This window comes from Xyrauchen texanus, chromosome 7, assembly GCF_025860055.1.
Source record: "Xyrauchen texanus isolate HMW12.3.18 chromosome 7, RBS_HiC_50CHRs, whole genome shotgun sequence".
Classification (NCBI taxonomy): domain Eukaryota; kingdom Metazoa; phylum Chordata; class Actinopteri; order Cypriniformes; family Catostomidae; genus Xyrauchen; species Xyrauchen texanus.
Window position 1 is genome coordinate 17,946,717 of NC_068282.1, and position 20,631 is coordinate 17,967,347.

The 20,631-nt window shown below is 39.0% G+C and overlaps 1 protein-coding gene across 2 annotated transcripts in view; it reads right to left on the minus strand.

Annotated features, from left to right (window-relative positions):
* The window catches only part of negr1 (neuronal growth regulator 1), a 228,957-nt gene that overhangs the window by 99,516 nt on the left and 108,810 nt on the right, over positions 1 to 20,631 (minus strand). For both annotated transcript variants that reach the window (XM_052130967.1, XM_052130966.1), the window contains exon 4: positions 13,453 to 13,584. In XM_052130967.1, coding sequence (XP_051986927.1) covers positions 13,453 to 13,584 — 132 coding nt within the window. The remainder of the gene's footprint in view (positions 1 to 13,452; positions 13,585 to 20,631) is intronic.

The following is a 20,631-nucleotide window of genomic DNA, read 5'->3' on the forward strand; positions in this document are numbered from 1 at the left end:
CAGCAGCATAAATTTGGCTAAAATGTCTCAACCAGTAGCACACAATGCCAAAGTCTAAAGAAAATCCAGAAATGATGGTGATTGAATACATCAGTCTGGGAAGGTTTACCAAGCTATTTCAAAGGCAATGGGGCTCCAAAGAACCACAGTGAGAGCCATTATCTCCAAATGGAGAAAACTTGGCACAGTAGTGAACCTTCCCAGGAGTGGCCGACCTTCCAAAATTCCTCCAAAAGCATAGTGACGAATCATCCAGGAAGTCACAAAAAAGCCAAGGACATCATCCAAGGGACTGCAGGCCTTTTTCGCATCAATAAATGTCACTGTTCATGACTCCACTATCAGAAAGACACTGGCCAAAAATGGCATCCCAGAAGAACATTAAAACTCATCTGAATTTTGCCAAAACACACCTTGATGATCCTCAAACCTTTTGGGAGAATTTTCTGTGGACTGATGAGCCTAAAGGGGAACTGTTTGGAAGACAGGGGTCCCAATCTGGCAAAAATCAAACACAGAATTCCACAAAAGAACATCCTATCTATGATCAAGCATGGTGGTGGAAGTGTGATGGTGCGGGGATGGTTTTTTGCTTCAGGGCCTGGGCGAATTATAATTGAAAATCTGTACCAGAAAATTATAAAGGAGAATGTCCTGTCATCAGTCCGAGATTTGAAGCTCAAGCGCATCTGTATTATGCAGCAAGACAATGATCCAAATCAAAGGAGTAAGTCCACCTCTGAATGGCTCAAAAGAAGCTAAATTAAAGTTCTGGAGAGGCCTAGTCAAAGTCCTGACTTGAACCGATTGAGATGCTGTGGCAGGATCTTAAACAGGCAGTTCATGATCGAAAACCCTCCAATATGGCAAAACTAAAGCAGTTCTGCAAAGAAGAGTGGGCCAAAATTCCACCACAGCGTTGTGAAAGACTGATCTCCAGCTATCGGAAGCATTTGGTTGCAGTTGTTGCTGCTAAAGGTGGCACGACCAGCTATTAAGTTTAAGGGGGCAGTTTGTTTTATCAAATGGGTGATAAAGGTGTTGGATAACTTTTTTGCTTCAATTAAAAATATATATATTTGAAAACTTTATTTTGTGTTTACTCAGGGTGCTTTTGTTTTATGTTATATCTAGTTGTGTAATTTAGTATGAAAAATACACAAACATAGAAGAAATCAGGAAGGGGCAAATATTTTTTCACAGCACTGTGTGTATATATATATATATATATATATATATATATATATATATATATATATATATATATAGAAGGGGTGGGGGGTCAGCCTTCAGTTTGAGGGAGTGTTAGAGCGATGACACCTGCTCTCCATTCACACCTGAGACCTTGTAACACATGACACCGGGGAGGGAAAATGGCTAATTGGGCCCAATTTGGACATTTTCACTTAAGTGTGTACTCACTTTTGTTGCCAGAGGTTTAGACATTAATGTCTGTGTGTTGAGTTATTTTGAGGGGACAGCAAATTTACTGTTATACATGCTGTACACTCACTACTTTACATTGCAGCAAAGTGTAATTTCTTCAGTGTTGTCACATGAAAAGATATAATCAAATATTTATATATATATTTAACCAGATGTGGTTTATTGATAAGGAATAAAATATTTGTAAAATATTTTTGCCGATAACCGTTAGTACCAAAAATTATCTATCGGCACAGATTAATCGGTAACCAATATATTGTTCTACAAACCCAATTCCAAAAAAGTTGGGACAGTATGAAAAATGCAAAAAAAAAAAAAAAACTAAAAGAAGGGATTTGCAAATTATATTCACCCTTTGCTAAATTGAACTTCACATTATAAGATGTCTTACCTATTTATTTTGTTAATGTAGAGTAATGTCATATCAGATGATTGCAACACACTCTAAAAAATTTAAAACAAGGGCAATATAAGACTAATAACAATTTGACGAGTTAAAATAAAAAGACAATGTGAAACAGGATATGTTAAACAGGTGAGACAATCTTGTCATAGTATATAAGGAGAGCAAGAGCAAGGATCCTTCAAAAGCAAGGATCATTCAAGACTTTGCCAATGGATGCTTCAGCATATAATCCAGCCATCTGAGAACAATGTTCCCCAAAGACAATGCAAGTTAAGACTTTACAATGCAAAGCAGACGAACTACATCAACACTGTCCAGAAACGCTGCCGACTTCTCTGGGCTCGGTCTTGTCTTAGCAGGAAAGTAGAACAGTGGAACCATGTTTTTTGGTCCGATGAGTCCACATTTCGAATAGTTTTGGAAAAACACAGCCGTTGTTTTCTGTGGGCCAAAGAGGAAAAGTACCATCCAAGCTGTTATCAGCTTCAGGTCCAAAAACCAGTGTCTGTATGGGCCAGGGGTGTGTCAGTGCCCATAGCATGGGTAACTCGCACATCTGTGAGGACACCATTAATGCAGACAGATATGTACAAATTTTGGAGTAGCATATACTGCCATCCAGCACCATATTTTCCAGGGACGTCCCAGAACTTTCTTCAAACCACATACTGGCAGAATAAGCAGAGAGTGCAGGTGCTAGATTGGCCTGCCTGCAGTCCTGACCACCTCCAATTGAGAATATGTGGTGTATAATGTAGCGCACAATGCGGCAAAGAATACCATGTACAATTGTGCAGCAGAAGACCTACATGGATGAATGAGGGACAATTACATTTTAACATTTAACAAACTTGTGTCTTCAGTGCCTAAATGCTTAATAAGTGTTATTAGACGAAATGGTGATGATTCACAGTGGCAAATACTAGACTGTCCCAACTTTTTTGGAGTGTTTTGCAATCATCTGTTCATGTTATGATCAGGAGAAAGACATATTCATTTATTTTAGTGACTGAAAAGAATGCTCTATTTGAATGACTTGCTCAGTACGATTCAGGTTGGGTGACTGACTTGGTCAATCCAGAACATTGCTTAGCTTGGCCCTGAAAAAGTCCTTGGTTGCATTAGCAACATTCATCTTCATTACAGCTCACATTACATTAATAATCACTCACATCACTGAAGTCAAGGGAGACAGTTACAGAATTAGCTACACATGCCTGGGGCATAACACACAGCAACTGTATGTTTCACACATAGGGTGTTATGCTTTGGATCACAAGCAGTTCTTTTCTTGTTCCAAACAGCTGATTTGGACATTTTATTCTGATGCTCAGCTTAATGACAACATGATTTATAGGAACTGACAATTATTTAGTCCTCAGGTTGAGAAACTCCAGCAACAAACTCAAAATGCAAATGTGTACAATGAACTCAAGACTTTCAGATTGCGTTCAAGGGCATGAGAAAGCAACAACACATTTTTAGTATTCTAAAATGGAGAGAAGGCATGAAAAAGGCTGTAATTGCAACACAGTTCCAAGATTGCGCAAATAGCCTCAAATTAAATATGAGGTTCAAGATGCAAGTTACAAGGACTGTAAAAGAGGACTGTGGCTCCCATTAAGATAATATAATGAATAAGGTCTTGCCATAAAACGGCATTTTTTAAGATTCCAGTTTAAGTAGCAGTACCAACGGCATTTTTAAGGCAAACAAACCGCTTAATGACATATTCTCTATTTGAGTTTAGTTATTGAGAAATGCTTTTTAAGCATGCAAATAAAAATATGATTAATATGGACTAGTTCTATAACTGTGCTCTATTACTAAGAGACAGCACTATATCTATCCATCCATATATCTATCTATCTATCTATCTATCTATCTATCTATCTATCTATCTATATAAACAAATAGATGGATAAAAATACATTATCTTATACAGCAATCCAGCAAAAGATTAAACATCCATAAAAATGTACATTACTAATCATTCATGCAACTACACAGCTTAAATCAACCTCTTAAAAAAAATCTAAATGTAAACTGTGTGTCTCTTTTCTTAATTTGCTGAGCAAAGTGGTTGTTCTAGGACACATTAGTTCAAAATGTGTCTTGGCAAAATGACTTATGATGTACAGGCATTACATTGCCGCTGCAAATGAATGTTGCATAAACATTCTCTAGCATCTGTGGAGCTACGTGACATCACATAATCCATCATATTTATTTATTTATTTGCCTTGATGTTTTTAGAGGCAATTGAATACCGCCTGTGTAAAGATGGAACTTAAAACTAAACATCTGGTGCGAATCACAACAGGAAAATAAGATAAAGCTTTGGCATACAGTCATCACAAAAGATAAATGAGCTCCATGACATCTTGTTTGAAATCAGAACAGTCACAATTTGAAATGCAAACATTGTTGTAAAGCAAGGAATAATAACAAGTCATGGCAAGAAGGTCATTGGCATGCAAAGTGCATGTTTTAGTTTAATTTGGTTGGAATCGAACACTGGGATTGGGTAATGTTTGCGAGAGGCTGAATTAAAAGTGAAGTTAGTATATTCTGGGTCACTAGCATCACCAAATGGAACTGTTCAAAAAAGATTTCCAAAACGCTCCCTCTTATATCTTTGGTTACACAAACAGATAGTTCCACCCAAATTTACACCATTGATTGGACCAATGTTGTGTCAGGCTGGTCAGGACACTCAAACAAACAGAGCAATGTTTTGGTAGTTCCACAGAGCCACATTATTTACACTTTTTGGGGAAATCAGCCAACAAATGGCTTAAGACTCTGTGTATTTTGCTTGGATAGGAGAAAGTATTTTATTGAAGAAAAAAATTACTTATCTTTTTAGCAAAAGACCTTTTTCACACTCCGGTTCTTGGAACGTGGAAGTAAACGTTTGCAGGGTAAACTTCGACAGCAGTGAATGGGAGATTACAGCAAATATTATTTTCACTTACTCATTTGCTCCAAGACTGAAAGAAAAAATTCCCTATTACATTTAAATTACTTTCCAAAAGATGAAAAAAAAAAAAAAAAAAAATAGAGAGCGGTGGATTAAGACAGTAAAATTGGAGAAGATGCCAAATTTACAGTCACTCTCTCAGCAGCTGTAATAGAAACCCTGCACAGCTGTGTTAATTTGTTGTTTAAAACTAATTCCAAGGTAATACAATACAAAGCATAATGTTATATATTTACACTCAATATTTAAAAAATGTTTAATATGGAAAAATTGCTAACTTTACGCTGATAAATATGGTGGAAATGTGTCATCACAGTCAGTGGAAAAAGGTCTATTAGGGTCAGCAATAGTCCAATCCCATTGTTTAAAAAAAAATTCTGCTTGTGTGCAGTAAGTGGTGGCTGGAAGCTGGTAGACTGCTGTGTTAGATTTAACAGATAAGATGATTAAATGAAAGTATGACACAAAACCATCATAAATACACAAATATTCTTAGCTATACAATTATTCTAATGATCTTAGTTAATAAGATACCTGAAATAATGTTTGTTATAAATGTTTGCTGCAAAGCCGTGAGTTGAAATGATCTCAGTCCTTTCAGCTCTGTTGATGGCTTGAAACCAGAGCCGTCTAAGAGAACACTCTAAATTATTTTTCAACAAAGGAATCCGACAATAGTTGTTTGCGCACAGTTCTGGTCACTTATTCCACGTGTGACATAAGCAGTGACGTTGACATAGAATTGGTCTATACAATCAAACTGTCTGAGCAATTGTTTTAACTGTATTGGCACAATTGTTTTCCCCAAACCACTGCACACTAACAGGACAAATGATTTTGCATTAAAAGGTTACATATAAAGGGTACAGTGTAAATAGGATATTTTAATGTGTTAATACTATTGCAGTTAGCGGAGTGATCTACAGATATAGAAGGCTGACAGTAAACTATCTGAGGATTCACAAGGGAACGAGCATCAACAACATAAGTAAAGTAATTGAATCTAGGTGTTGGTCACACACAGGTCCATTAGGCTTTTGTTATTAATATTTACCAGACAAAAACACATATTCTGGCATTGACCTGTGGGTTGTCATCTAGATCTTCATGATTTATAGAGTAACGTTTTATTTCTGAGCTGAATGTAGCAGCGAATAGGATTGCTGTAACAATGTGCCGAAGCAAGGTAAGTCCTTATATCTTTAATAAAGTTATGACTAACAAATACATGCATTAAATGCATTAAAATACACATACACAGAATTAGTGTTCATCTAATAAATTAGCTTATTTCAATTAGTGGTCATAATCTGCAATTAACCTGAAGGTCAGTTCCTCGCTTACCTAAAAGCTGTAATTATTTTCAAACTGATTATTTTAGCGTGTATTTAATTACACTGATTACCCTTGAAATGTCACAGTCGAGTCACATCTGCAGTCGTGTTAGGCTAATAAAACTTCAAATACAAAGAAAGTTGTCTCTATTGTCACATTATAAACACTTCTGTCCACACAAACATGGTTTTCATAATTTTGTGCAAACCTTGTTTACAACTAACCTACTTGATAGCAATTGGCAAACTACACAATGGAAACAAATAAGATGCAAAACAGGGCCTTTATAATTATTTTACTGTATATATGGTTTGCAATTCTGCAACCCTGTTACCAAAATATGAGATGTGCCAAAAAAATTGTAATTTTCTAGCAATAAACATCAAGATTAAATCAACAAAATGTATAAATTAAATAATGCATTGATAAATACACTCTCAGAAAAAAGTACCATTAAAGTAACAAAGCCATTGCTGGGATAGTAACCTTTTTTTTGGGTACATATTTGCACCCTCAAAAGGGAATAATTTCTTTATTTGTTCACAGAGGGAAAACAACAAAAAATGTTAATGTACACTGAAAAAAAAAAAAAAAATAGCTGTAAGATTAATTTAAGATGTGTGTTGTGAAAGGCGCTATGCAAATAATAATTACTTGACTTGACTTGAACATTTCATATTTTGAACTTTCCTTATAAACTTACATTTAATCGTTTACCACATGACGCAGGGAAGCTTAACGCATGCTTTATAGCCTATTAGACAACATCACCTTGCATTTCAGGCAATAGAAACAAGATACAGGACTGCAAACACAGACCTCAACACTTGGTGTGCAAAACACGACTCTAACAATGAAAAGGTAATTTATTTGATCAGGAACAGGTAATTTTTGAGAAATTTACTGAAATTAGCAAATAAATTAGACATTCTTTTCTACTTTAAGACTGACACATGATGATGCATTCTAAAGATATCAAACGATTATTAATAATATTTATTTATAAACTACAGCATACATTTTGTACTTGTTTGAATTTAAGTCAAATGTAGAATTTACTTACTATTTTAACTTATTACTTATTTAATGTAGAAAGGACTTAATATTTTCTGCTATATTTATTTCACCACACAATATAAATTTTTTAGGTTTTTAGGGTACAATTATGTACCCAAAACAAGTTATACATTTCAACTAAAGGTGCCCTTGAGGGTTCCACCACAGTGACAGGCCAGATACACCACATTGGGTAACAGGGTTGCAAATGTAGACTTAATTAAGTAATCACAGAGCAGGGGCTAGTTTGGGACTAAAAATTGGTTTGTAGTTGATAAACTTTCCCATAAATTTAAGAAAAATATTTGTTTAATATTTTTTGTCTTTCTATTGGGGACTTGGGTTGCATGTTTGAGCTGGACCATAATATAGAAAAAGTCCAAATGATGTTTTCTTCTAGGGTATCACAATTTTAAGGAATGTTACATTTATAAAATCATGTGATAACAGGGTTGCAAGCTAAATGTTTCTAATTAAATTCAGTTAAAAATGATTACATAGCTGTTTTATTTTTAACTGTTGTACACCGTCAAGAAGGTCTAGAACTCTGAGGTAGGACAGGCCAAAACAGGTGAGTGGGTAGTGGGTACAGACATTTTGATCTGTTTAAAATTACTGTTAATGTAAAAAAATTTACATTCGTCCTCTAATGCTTAAAAAAATAAATTATTAAAAAATTATCAGACACCAAACTATTTCATAAACTGTATCTGGAAAGTGCCAACAAAATCATGATATACAGTATGGCACATAACTACGCTATGATGCAGACACTGTCAAAACAGCATCACAAAGGAATCTGAGTACTGTAAAGTGGTTAAAAAAATCCTATTAGCTCTGCACATTTAACAACAATGATTTCTTCTAGCAAGGAAATAAGCACTGGCAGAGTAGTCCTTTCGAATCCTTCTCACTTTTATTTTGGACAGTACTGGTGAGATAACACTTCTCCTCTAATTTCAGCATTGGCACCTCCATTCCAGCTAATTTCTCAGAGCTCAAGGCATCCAGTTCTAGTGGGTGAAAGTGCTCTGATTAATGCATTGGGATTATGGCAAGGCCTGTGCCATTTCTGCTTTAAAGCAGAATTTTTCAGAGAGAACAAGGGCTGCTGTTACTGCTTCCATTATCTGTCACTGTAAAACATGCATAGTCATATACAGAAGCTTTATGCCTATTTGATTTTTGAGCCAAGTGGATTTTGAATGCCTACCACAATTTTTATTTTTATCTTTGAAAATGTCTAGAAGTTACATCATTATTATAGTTAAAAAGCATGTCTAAAATGTTGTTGCAGATATCATGCATTCACGTTTCTAAATTTAGTCCAATCAAGGTTGATTAGGTATATGTATATATATTACAATATATATAAATATAGTGCATGAGGATATACAATCACCTAAAGGATTATTAGGAACACCTGTTCAATTTCTCATTAATGCAATTATCTAATCAACCAATCACATGGCAGTTGCTTCAATGCATTTAGGGGTGTGGTCCTGGTCAAGACAATCTCCTGAACTCCAAACTGAATGTCAGAATGGGAAAGAAAGGTGATTTAAGCAATTTTGAGCGTGGCATGGTTGTTGGTGCCAGACGGGCCGGTCTGAGTATTTCACAATCTGCTCAGTTACTGGGATTTTCACACACAACCATTTCTAGGGTTTACAAAGAATGGTGTGAAAAGGGAAAAACATCCAGTATGCGGCAGTCCTGTGGGCTGAAAATGCCTTGTTGATGCTAGAGGTCAGAGGAGAATGGGCCGATTGATTCAAGCTGATAGAAGAGCAACTTTGCCTGAAATAACCACTCGCTACAACCGAGGTATGCAGCAAAGCATTTGTGAAGCCACAACACGCACAACCTTGAGGTGCATGGGCTACAACAGCAGAAGACCCCACCGGTACCACTCATCTCCACTACAAATAGGAAAAAGAGGCTACAATTTGCAAGAGCTCACCAAAATTGGACAGTTGAAGACTGGAAAAATGTTGCCTGGTCTGATGAGTCTCGATTTCTGTTGAGACATTCAGATGGTAGAGTCAGAATTTGGCGTAAACAGAATGAGAACATGGATCCATCATGCCTTGTTACCACTGTGCAGGCTGGTGGTGGTGGTGTAATGGTGTGGGGGATGATTTCTTGGCACACTTTAGGCCCCTTAGTGCCAATCGGGCATCGTTTAAATGCCACGGCCTACCTGAGCATTGTTTCTGACCATGTCCATGCCTTTATGGCCACCATGTACCCATCCTCTGACGGCTACTTCCAGCAAGATAATGCACCATGTCACAAAGCTCGAATCACTTCAAATTGATTTCTTGAACATGACAATGAGTTCACTGTACTAAAATGGCCCCCAACAGTCACCAGATCTCAACCCAATAAAGCATCTTTGGGATGTGGTGGAACGGAAGCTTCGTGCCCTGGATGTGCATCCCACAAATCTCCATCAACTGCAAGATGCTATCCTATCAATATGGGCCAACATTTCTAAAGAATGCTTTCAGCACCTTGTTGAATCAATGCCACGTAGAATTAAGGCAGTTCTGAAGGTGAAAGGGGGTCAAACACAGTATTAGTATGGTGTTCCTAATAATCCTTTAGGTGAGTGTATATCAATATACAATATATAGGAATATAGTGCATGATGTACCCCCAATTCTACTTAACAAACACCTGCACATACTGTATACAGAGTAGTATAAAAATAGTGCCTATGAAATTAATTAATAGCTCATTGAAAGCAATCATTCAGCTGCAGTGAGGAACAGCAGACTCAGCAATGATCTATTCCTCTATCTTCTCAGCTTCACTCCTCATTAGAGAGTGTCAATACAATCGACGGGGAGGAGATGTGATATGACTTATGACTTCATCTTTGTCATCCAGCCATCCTCGACAAAATCTTGACATTTCCAAGTGGTTATCTGAACATTAGTCTGTGTTTGTGTGATTGCAAAGGGAGTCAGCGTTTGATGGCCTGAAAGCCACATTTATTTGGGTGTTAGAGTCAGGATATCTGATTTATGTGCCCTCACTGTGGTGTGATTCAGCATATGGTATATACAGAGACTAAGGATTAATGATCCTGGTGACCGCAGATGAGACAAAATGACTTAAAAAAGTAAAGGAGGGGAAGAGAAATTGTCAAGTGTCCATTCCCAGCATTCAGAGGGAGGCAAATCTTCACTATGAGCATGATGGGTAAAGTCAGTATAATTCATTAATGCTTGGAGTGCTCATTACTGTCTTTTCACACTTTGAGAGACTCATTACCTGCATAATAGAAGACTCCTTATAACAGTGAGACTGTTCCTCACAGAAAATTAATCATTCCATCCCAGACAAAAAAGGGAATTCTCTCGTTAAATATTAAGAAACTCCAGTACCGTGAATTCTATTGTAGTTTCCTCCCCAGTCTGCCTCGGAGATAAAGAACACTGTAGCTATGATTCAAAACCTAGCGAGCTGCCTACAGAGCATTTTAAGGCACACTCCCAAAAAGAAGAACGTTCCAAAAGGTAGACAACTTAATTATGCTGTCTCTACCTTGTTTTGACCAAATTCTAAGCCTGAATCCAGGCATATTTAGTGGAGAAGGCAATATAATAATGCATTATGCAGAATGCAGAATGACAGCCTCAATCACCATTTACTTTAATTGTACTGTATGTCATGTAAAAAAGATGCAATGAACATCCATGGTGACGAAGACTAACATACTGCCTTACTTCTCATTTTGTGTTTCACAAAAAGAATAAAAAATAAGTTAGACTGATCTGGAACAATATGAGGGCGAGTACACAATGACAGAATTTATATTTTTGTGTAATGTGTGAAGACTGCGGCTGTTTTCACCAGTCATGCCTAAGTTGCATGTTAGCCTAGTTGTGGTGTAAACGGACACTTATTTACAATTCATATTCAATTAAATATTTGAGTGCTGCACCATTACGCTTAGTTGACATGTTACGGAGCCCCTTTGATGACAGGGTGATTCATAGTGAAACCCTAGTGATAATACAGGAAAATGAAAACTGTGGTAATAAAAATCCTAATTTTGTGGTTATGGTTTTACTATACAAAGGCAAAGGGAGAACAGCACGAGCTATGAAATGGTCCTTATTATCGTTCATGGCAACAGCTTCTCAGTCTCCGTCGGGCATAGGCATCTCAGTAATAACTCGATTTACAAGATGAGGTGTAATTCAAATATCATTATTAAATATCTCCTGATTAAATGGCATTACGTAACCCGCACAAGAAGAGACAGTCACAATGTCGAATACAAAACAGCTTTATTAAACACAAAGCGTGCAAAGTACAAAAAAGGGCAAATCCAGTGAAGAGGCGTCAAAGGGGAGCGTGATGTCGGAGCCGGGCAATCAGAATAGAAGGAAGGGGCAAATCCGGGAGAGAGTGGTCAACGAGAGCGGGAGGTCGAAGCCGGGAAAACAGTTAACAACTACGGCGTAGAACAAGACGGGACTAGCGGGATCAACGACAGGGGAACAAGGGGAGCTGGCAAGCTAAGGGGTAAACAAGAGGAGTTCAAAACTAGGCGAGACTAGCGGGGGGCAAGGACACGGAAACTAAATACAATAACCAACAAGCGGGAGACGAATGTGCTGTGATATTTATAGAGACGAGTGCAGGTGTAAACAATGACAGGTGATAGGGACGAGTGCAGGTGTATACAATGAACAGGAGTGCAGATGACATGAGTGCAGGTGTACATAATGTTCTGGCGATAGAAGTGGGCATGTGAGCCCGAGGGGGGGAGATAGTGTACGAGCATGTGAGATAGTGTACGAGCATGTGAGATAGTGTACGAGCATGTGAGATAGTGTACGAGCATGTGAGCTCGTAGGAGTAAAACGAGCGTGCAAGCTCGAGCGAGCAAAACGAGCATAGAAGCTCGAGGGGGCGGAGCGAGGGAGCGGGAAGCGAGCGAGCACGCCGCGAGTGCGTGTGTGTGCTCGGTGAAGCCGAGCGTGCGCGTGAGCTGGACGAAGGGGAGCGCGTGTGCATGCTCGAGGAAGCGGGGATGGGGCAGAGGAGCGGGGTTCGTGACACATTAACAATAGTAGCACCCGTAGAGTCCAGAAACATGCACACATAAGAGATCGCCTGTTCCCCTCATTAAAGTTCAAACAACATCATGTGAAAAATGTATTATTATCATTTATAAATAATACTTTATAAAATATTAAGACACCACAATATAATGTATTAAATATAATGCAAAGAAAATGTTACATTAAGTTTAACTGCACCTATGGGTTATCAGTTTGTCTTCAGTTTGACACTAAGCTTAATTTTTTAATATAAAGAATATTTTTTTAGACTATAATTTAGGCAAAGTGATATTTACTGGGAAGAGGACAATTCAATTAATATTAGTGACGGTGCGCAGAAAGCTTGAAAATAGCCAATTATTACAGAGATCTTGATAAAAGCTGAAATTATCGGTATCGGCTGTAAAAATCCTGATCGGAGCATCTCTACTATTTAATATATATTACGAAAATCCTGATCGGAGCATCTCTACTATTTAATATATATTATGATGATTTAGGAACTGTATTTCAATGGAAATTTAATTTGTCACTGTTAACAGTTATACATGTGGCAAAATAAGTTTGAAAGATCAGCCATAACAAGATAATACAGAAATTCATTGCTTTTAAACACTTTTGTTTACAAATTTGAAGCCTGCTTATTGGATCAATAATAATAAACATCATATTATGTGATAATGTGACTTCCCATTACTTTACAGAGAGCTTACAACCTACTAGCCTCAATGGCAATGACCAAGACTTGCCTAAAGGACAAATAGTGCAACCAAATCAAGAACAGTGTTAGTTACAAGCTAACTAGTACTGTAGTTAGTAAGCCCCTAGTATGAACTTTACTTCCCAGTTTAAGGAAGACCTTACAAATAGCTATTTCAACCCTACCATGGTGGGGAAACAAGCACACCAGCATCCCTTGTTTGGGACCATCATCCAAAATACAACAATACTTGTCACCAGCTATGCTGGTCTTTTCAGAAAGGTGTGTAGGAAGTAGACAGCAAGGCAGTTCACTAGGTTTTGGAACTGAGCTGGTATCTTTAGTAAGAGAGAGAAAATAACCTAGTTGTCAATGTGAATTTAATTTCATACTATCTGACTGCAAACAAAAAGAAACAGAGGTAAAGTTATATGAAACTCACAGTTGACTGTGACTCTCACGGTCTTGGTGTCGGGTGAAGCAATGTCGTTTTCTGCACCGCATTCATAGTCCCCTGCTTGATCCCGAGTGATGCCTGTGATATTTAAATACTCTCCACTTTCATACTTCCTGGCTGTGAATACAACAAGAAAACAAATATGTACAATCATTTAGGTGAGTTTTTCCACAACCATTCAACTAATTAATGGCTAATTGTTCAAAGGTATAAACACTATTGTGTCTCAACAGCCAGTAAAAACATGATAATAAACCTATGGCAAAAACAGATAAAAAAGCTTTATTAGGGCACATAAATGCATTGTTGGCTAGACATCCGGTGGAAAGCATCTCCCGTGAGAGCTATATTCACACAGGGAGGAATAATATTAGCATGAGGATATCAGAGCTGTGCCAATTTGGCAAATATGACTTGGGGTCCTTAAGTAATGAGAGGCAATATGGCAGAGCATGAGGCTGCCACAATTCTATTGGACTAAAAACCTCCCTGGGTTCCCCAAACCAGGATCCAACCTAACTGTAATATTCCTCAGTGAAATCTATTTATATCCCACTTTACAGTGAGGTGAATCTGTCTCATGGCACAGAAAGGTAAATCCTGCACTGACATACAAAAGAGGAGCCTCTGACTAAGCAAAAACCCCAGAGAAGGAAAAATGAGATGAGGGCAAGGGAAAAGAGGATGGTGCAGCTATGGGAGTGGAAAGGGATCATTGTGTTTTTACCAAATGTTTAGTTAAACACCCCCTGATATGGCTTGATGAACACAGTTTACGGTCTCATTTTGCTGTATCTCCTATTGAAATATGAGGGACAGGACAGATCAAAATGTTTAACCCATTAAGCTCTGAAGGTGTTATTAAAAATTTCCTGTTTCAGTGTCATACCCAAAGTTAAAGGCTTATAACTTGACAAAAAAGGAGGGTCAAGTGTTTGGTATCATTGTAAAGAAAATTACATGGATTATGATAAATTCTGAGACTCTCAGCCTAAAAAAACTGTTGAAAAATCACAAACAAATTTGAGCTAAAACTTTACTTTTTTCTTATTTTTCTTATTTGACATTATATACTGTAACTCTGAATGTAAACACCGTGGCTCTAAAATACTATTTTTGTTTGGTTCCCAATCATGTCAACTGTATCTGAGAAATTTTGCGTTTTTTGACAAAGCTATCAAAAGTTATAGCAATACAAAAATAAATGATCCAAAACGTCTATATGTGTCCAAAAGCCTCTCCAAACAAATAAAACATAATAATTGTACATAATAACTAATTACAAATACAAACACAACAATGACTAAAAGTTTGCATAGCATGGAGGAGGCAGGAACCAGCTGAACAGACAAAGTAATATTTAATGAAACAAAATGACGCAAACACACACACACACATGGCAGTTGCATGTGGCTCTCTCTCTCCCACACTGCTGCATCCGGCTCGGCTTTATCCCGATGATTAGCCCGATTGGGGGCTGGCCGTGCACACTCACAGCCCATCCACACCCTCCTCCTCATCACAATGAGTTTCATTCTGTGCCATTTGAGTCATCATTGAGTCAGTGTAATGTACTTAAGCTCATCTCCTGGTGGCATTAATTAGTAGAGTGATCGATCACCTGAATTTCTGCCCAAATATAGAGGACTATCACCACTCTTTGAGCAATTTGAACCAAATACGATTGGTTTAGCTTTCCATAACCCTACTGTATTTCCGATGACGTCATCTGATCCAGGAAAGCTAACGTGTTTGTAGCCAGATAGCAAGATGCCAGATACTTCGTGCACATTGTGCTTCATGTGGGTTATCTAGTGATCTATACGTCCGATTGCTTTGTGTCTTGTTTTAAATATAAAAGACTCCTCTAAGTCAGTGTTTCCCAACCTTTTTTCTGCCACGGCATATTTTTTATGACTAAAAAATTCTACGGCACACCACTATCCCACATAGGCTAACCATCATCAATATTTTTCCTTTTTAAGAACTTGTCCATGTTTTCTGTCTGTCTGTCTTAGTAGCGTGTTTACTTGTAATGTTTGAAATTTGGCTATGCAAAAAAAAATAACAAAAATAAAATAAATCACATAGGTAGGCTACACTGTGTGAGGTCACAGGTGGCAAGAGCGCTAAATGGGCAATAAAGAAAACAACAAATTTGCTTCTTTTCTAATTTGTAGATTTGTTCTTGCAATGCCACAACAAATTACAGGGATGCAAACTCATGAGGGGCGAAAAAGTTAAGACAATCACTGGTCCACAAGTATTTTTTCTGGGGGATACTCTAAAAGTACCAATTCCAGCTATTTAAGTGATTCAAGTATATTCAAGTTTACAATTGTGCATAATTAGCTTGAAAATATAGAGTATTTTGGTGAGGCTTGCTTCTGTTTCACAAATTTGTCAAATAATAATAATTTTGAGTTTCAATAATGTTCTTTCGTCATTGTAAAGCGCATCTCACATTGTTATGTATGACCTTGTCTTGTTTTACCGTTGCCCCTTTGTTTTCCATTTTTGTCCCTTTGTTATTCCATAGTTTTCACTTTTGTCCCTTTTGTAGCTCCACAGTCTTGTTTTCCCTCATGTTCACTGTTCATTGTTTTCACCTGCCCTTGTTAATTTGCCTTTTGGTTTCTGTTAATCACCTTGTCATCTAGTTTGTGTTCTGTTTGTTCATTGGCCCCTTTGTCCCATGTTCATGTATTTATACTCCGGTTTTTGGTTCAGTCCTTGTCTATTGTTGAATGTTTGTGAATGTAGTTAGCCTGGTCTGTGTTCCCTGCCCGAGTTCTCTGTTCTTGTTTATTTCCCCATTGAGGGCTTTTCTTTGTATTTTGTTAGTAATAAATTAAGCTGCATTTGGATCCTCAACCTTCGTCTGCCTTCATTGCCTTACATTCGTGAAAGAACAATAGACCATAAACATGGATCCAGCGGTGTTACGAGCAAGCTGCAAACTGCTTAGCCTCATGCAGGGGAACCGTCCGGTGGAGGACTACACCCGCGATTTCCTCGCAATTGCGGGTGCCACTGACTTCCCAGACTTCGACCTGGTGGTGTTTTTTTGGGCCAACCTGAGTTGTGCGCTCCAGGAACGGTTGCCATCGACGACGCACGGCTGGACGCTCAAAGACCTCATTGAGGAGACTCTGCTGGTCTGCGCTTCACCATACACTGTGGATGTCATCGAGGAGAGCCCTGCCACTCCTCCCACAGTGTTGGTACTCCATTCGCCCGTGGTTCGTCCCTTCATGCCTGCCACGGCCAGCGAGCCAGTACGGTCCACTTCGTCTGCCCGGAGGAGGAGGAGATGACAGGCTTTCGCCTCCTGGCTCACGCCGATCACGGTGAGCGAACCAGTGCCCACGCATATCACTGTGAGCGAACCAGTGCCCACGCATATCACTGTGAGCGAGCCAGAGCCCACACATATCACTGTGAGCGAGCCAGAGCCCACGCATGTCACGGTGAGTGAGCCAGTAGCCTCCGATGTCAGTGAACCAGTGCCTGTAGCCTCCGATGTCAGTGAACCAGTGCCTGTAGCCTCCGATGTCAGTGAACCAGTGCCTGTCGTCCCAGATGTCAGTGAACCAGTCCCTGTCGTCCCAGATGTCAGTGAACCAGTGCCTGTCGTCCCAGATGTCAGTGAACCAATGCCTGTCGCCTCAGAGGTCAGTGAGCCAGCGCGGCCCTCTTCGTCTGCCCGGAGGAGGGAGAGAAGACGGGCTTCGCCTTCCGGCCCAGGCCTGCCCCGGTCAGTGAGCCAGAGCCCTCGCCTGCCCCGGTCTGCAAGCCAGAGCCCTCGTCAGCTACGGTCAGCGAGCCAGAGCCCTCGCCTGCCCCGGTCTGCGAGCCAGAGCCCTCGTCAGCCACGGTGAGTGAACCCAAGCCAGCGCATACCACGGTCACCCAGCCAGAGCCTGTCACCTCAGAAGTCAGTGAGCCAGTGCCTGTCGCCCCGACCGTCCCTGAGCCAGCGCCTGTCGCCCCGACCGTCCCTGAGCCAGCGCCTGTCGCCCCGACCGTCCCTGAGCCAGCGCCTGTCGCCCCGACCATCCCTGAGCCAGCGCCTGTCGCCCCGACCGTCCCTGAGCCAGCGCCTGCCGCCCCGACCGTCCCTGAGCCAGCGCCTGCAGCCATGACCTTCCCTGAGCCAGCGCCTGCAGCCATGACCTTCCCTGAGCCAGCGCCTGCAGCCATGACCTTCCAAGAGCCAGTGCCAGTAGCCATGACCGTCCAAGAGCCAGCGCCAGTAGCCATGACCGTCCAAGAGTCAGCGTCTTCCGAGCCTCCCGAGCTTTCCAGAGCTCTGCCTTCCGAGCTTTCCAGTGCTCCGCCTTACGAGCTTTCCAGAACTCCGCCTTACGAGCTTTCCAGAGCTTCGCCTACCGAGTCTTCCAGGGCTCCTCTCGAGCCTCCCAGAGCTCCGCCTCCTGAGTCTTCCAGGACTCCGCCTCTCGAGCCTCTCGTGCCTCCCAGGGCTCCGCCTCTCTCGAGCCTCCCAGGGCTCTGCCTCTCAAGCTTCTCGAAACTTTCAGAACTCTGTCTCTCGAGCCTTCATTGCCTTACATTCGTGACACACATGAGTTGAGTCGAGGTCGTCAACACTCCGTTCAGTGCCAGCGTCAAGCGGCGCATTGCCCTCCACATGACAAGAGTTGCAGAAAGCGTCACAGAGGGGCAATTTTACGAGTTTACCACAGAAAAAAGCGGGAGAGAGGATGAGAGAGAAAAGAAAAAAGCTTGCAGTTGCTTTGATAGCAGAAAGTAATAAAAGGGGTTTTTGTTTAGGTCTTAGCATTTTCTTAGTGAATTTAAATTAGTTTAATAACTGGAGTCTCTGATATACATAAACGATAAGGTCATATTTAATTAAAAGAAATTATGAGACATTCAATATCTCTTCACAAATTTGGATGGTTTTTAAATACTTGTTGCTTTGTACTCTCAAAGACATTACTGGTGAAGCAAAGACGTGTGTGAAAAACACTTTGGTGTAAAGTCACTTCATAGACTTCAATGTATTCTACAGCGTTGACACATTCATGTGAAAGACCCTTAACGTGCATAAATATCAGTCACTTTTGCACATTAATCATTGCTCTTCACAATCACAAAAGTGACTGATTATGGTTTCAAATTGCTAGTGTGCCATGGCACAGTGGTTGGAAAACACTGCTTTAAGTAATGGTATGTGAAATTGTATGTTCTGTTTATTTTTCGTGAAATAAGCGAAAACATGGCATATGAGCAACACCTGTTCACATGAAACATGTATGTCAAAAAAATACTTGGCTATTACCTGCTTTATTTTTTGTCTGTAAGTACAACAAATAGGCTGATTGTATTATACTCTTTGAGAGCTTTCCAACAATACATGACACATGGCTATTAGATGAGTTAGATTGATGTTTTTACAGATTACATTAATATGTACAATGCAACATTTTTTAATAAATTATCAAAATGGAACACTTCTGAATTGTCTGCAAATTTCAAAGCACTTGTTCAGTTTTGGTCATAAGTCCTACATGCATTGTAAAGAAGAACATTTAAACTTTAAAACAATACCTATTTTGTGTTGGTTAAGACTGTAGTTACTCATATTTAGATTCATATTTTTTTCCTTGCAGGCCTAAGGACTAGTTCACCTGAAAATGAAAATGATTTCATTATTTACTCAACCTTATGCCATCCCCGATGTGTATGACTTCCTTTCTGCTGCTGAACACAAACAATGATTTTTAGAAGAATATCTCAGCTCTGTAGGTCCAAACAATGCAAGTGAATGGTGACCATTCGTTTGTGTTCTGCAGAAGAAAGAAAGTCATACACATCTGGGATGGCAAGAGGGTGCGTAAATGATGAGATATTTTTTTTTTTTTTTGCAGTGAGTAGAAGTAAGTCATGCTTTATTGTTTGAAAGGTGTATTAATAAGTATACACCTCATCAGATGTGTACCATAATTGGACAGGCAATTATGAAGAATTTTATTTAAACTCTTTTAAACTGGCCCCAAGAATAGCCACCACAGTGTCTATATTTAACATCACCCAGAAAACTGCTACATTAAACCCCTTGACAAAAGTCACTCAGTTTAGGAAAAGTCCCAAATATAAGTGTGATTAGCCATTGCCTCCCCACAATCTCTCCAGCAGTGAGCTACTGTATAATACAATTTGCCAATAGCAAATAAGATGTACAGTACGGTGCAAAAGTCTTTGGCACATAAGATGTTTCACAAAAACATTTATCTTAAGATAGTTATGTATATCATTAGCTTTAGTGTGTCAATAGGAAATATACATTTTAGACTCTCAAAAATTACTTTTGCAAATAGAAAATATTAGAATAGAAGAACAAGGAGCCCTAAAACAGATAGCATGACCCCCACAGACCCCCCCACTGAACATCGAGTCAGTCTGATACATGAAGAGGCAGAAGCAAATGAGACGTTTAATTTTGAGTTTAACTCAAAATTCACTAAAAGATATTTTAAAACAGAAATTGTGTAAGGTACTGTATATTTTGGGATTCATTTTAGATGGAATTAATAATTCTGTTAATAAGAAAATTGGGCAGAATAATTGGCCAATGATGATCATCTCAAAATTATATATTGGTCAATATATCAGATTAAACAAACATATTACTGACTGAACATGAGTCATTAATATTTGTAGTCAGTGTACCCAGAATAGAAAGACTGTAAATTATAAATACAAAGTACATTTTGTCAACTTTAAGATTTAGAATAGCATGCGGATTGCAGCAAAGCTAATAGACATGGACAAAAATCCACAAAACTCAACAAAAAAAAAATTGGATTTCATGGGGTCACTAATCTTAAAATCACTAATCTGGAGACTACCCTAAGGGTGTCCAAAAGTAAGTCTACTTATATTGAGAGGCACTAACATTGAATTATAAAAGTATATAAAAGATTAAATAAAACAAAAAGGTTAGAGAAAGAAATGTGTGATACTTCTGAGTTGCTGATAGAACACTGATAGAAAAACAAGAGCTCCAAGTCCAAATTATTCCATCCCTTTGTCATTTGCATACATATTTGTGTGTTGCATAAAAACAATTACATCTTTATAGCAGGAAACAAACTCAACAATTTAGTTTGCTTTGGGGTTATCAAGGAACTGACTTAG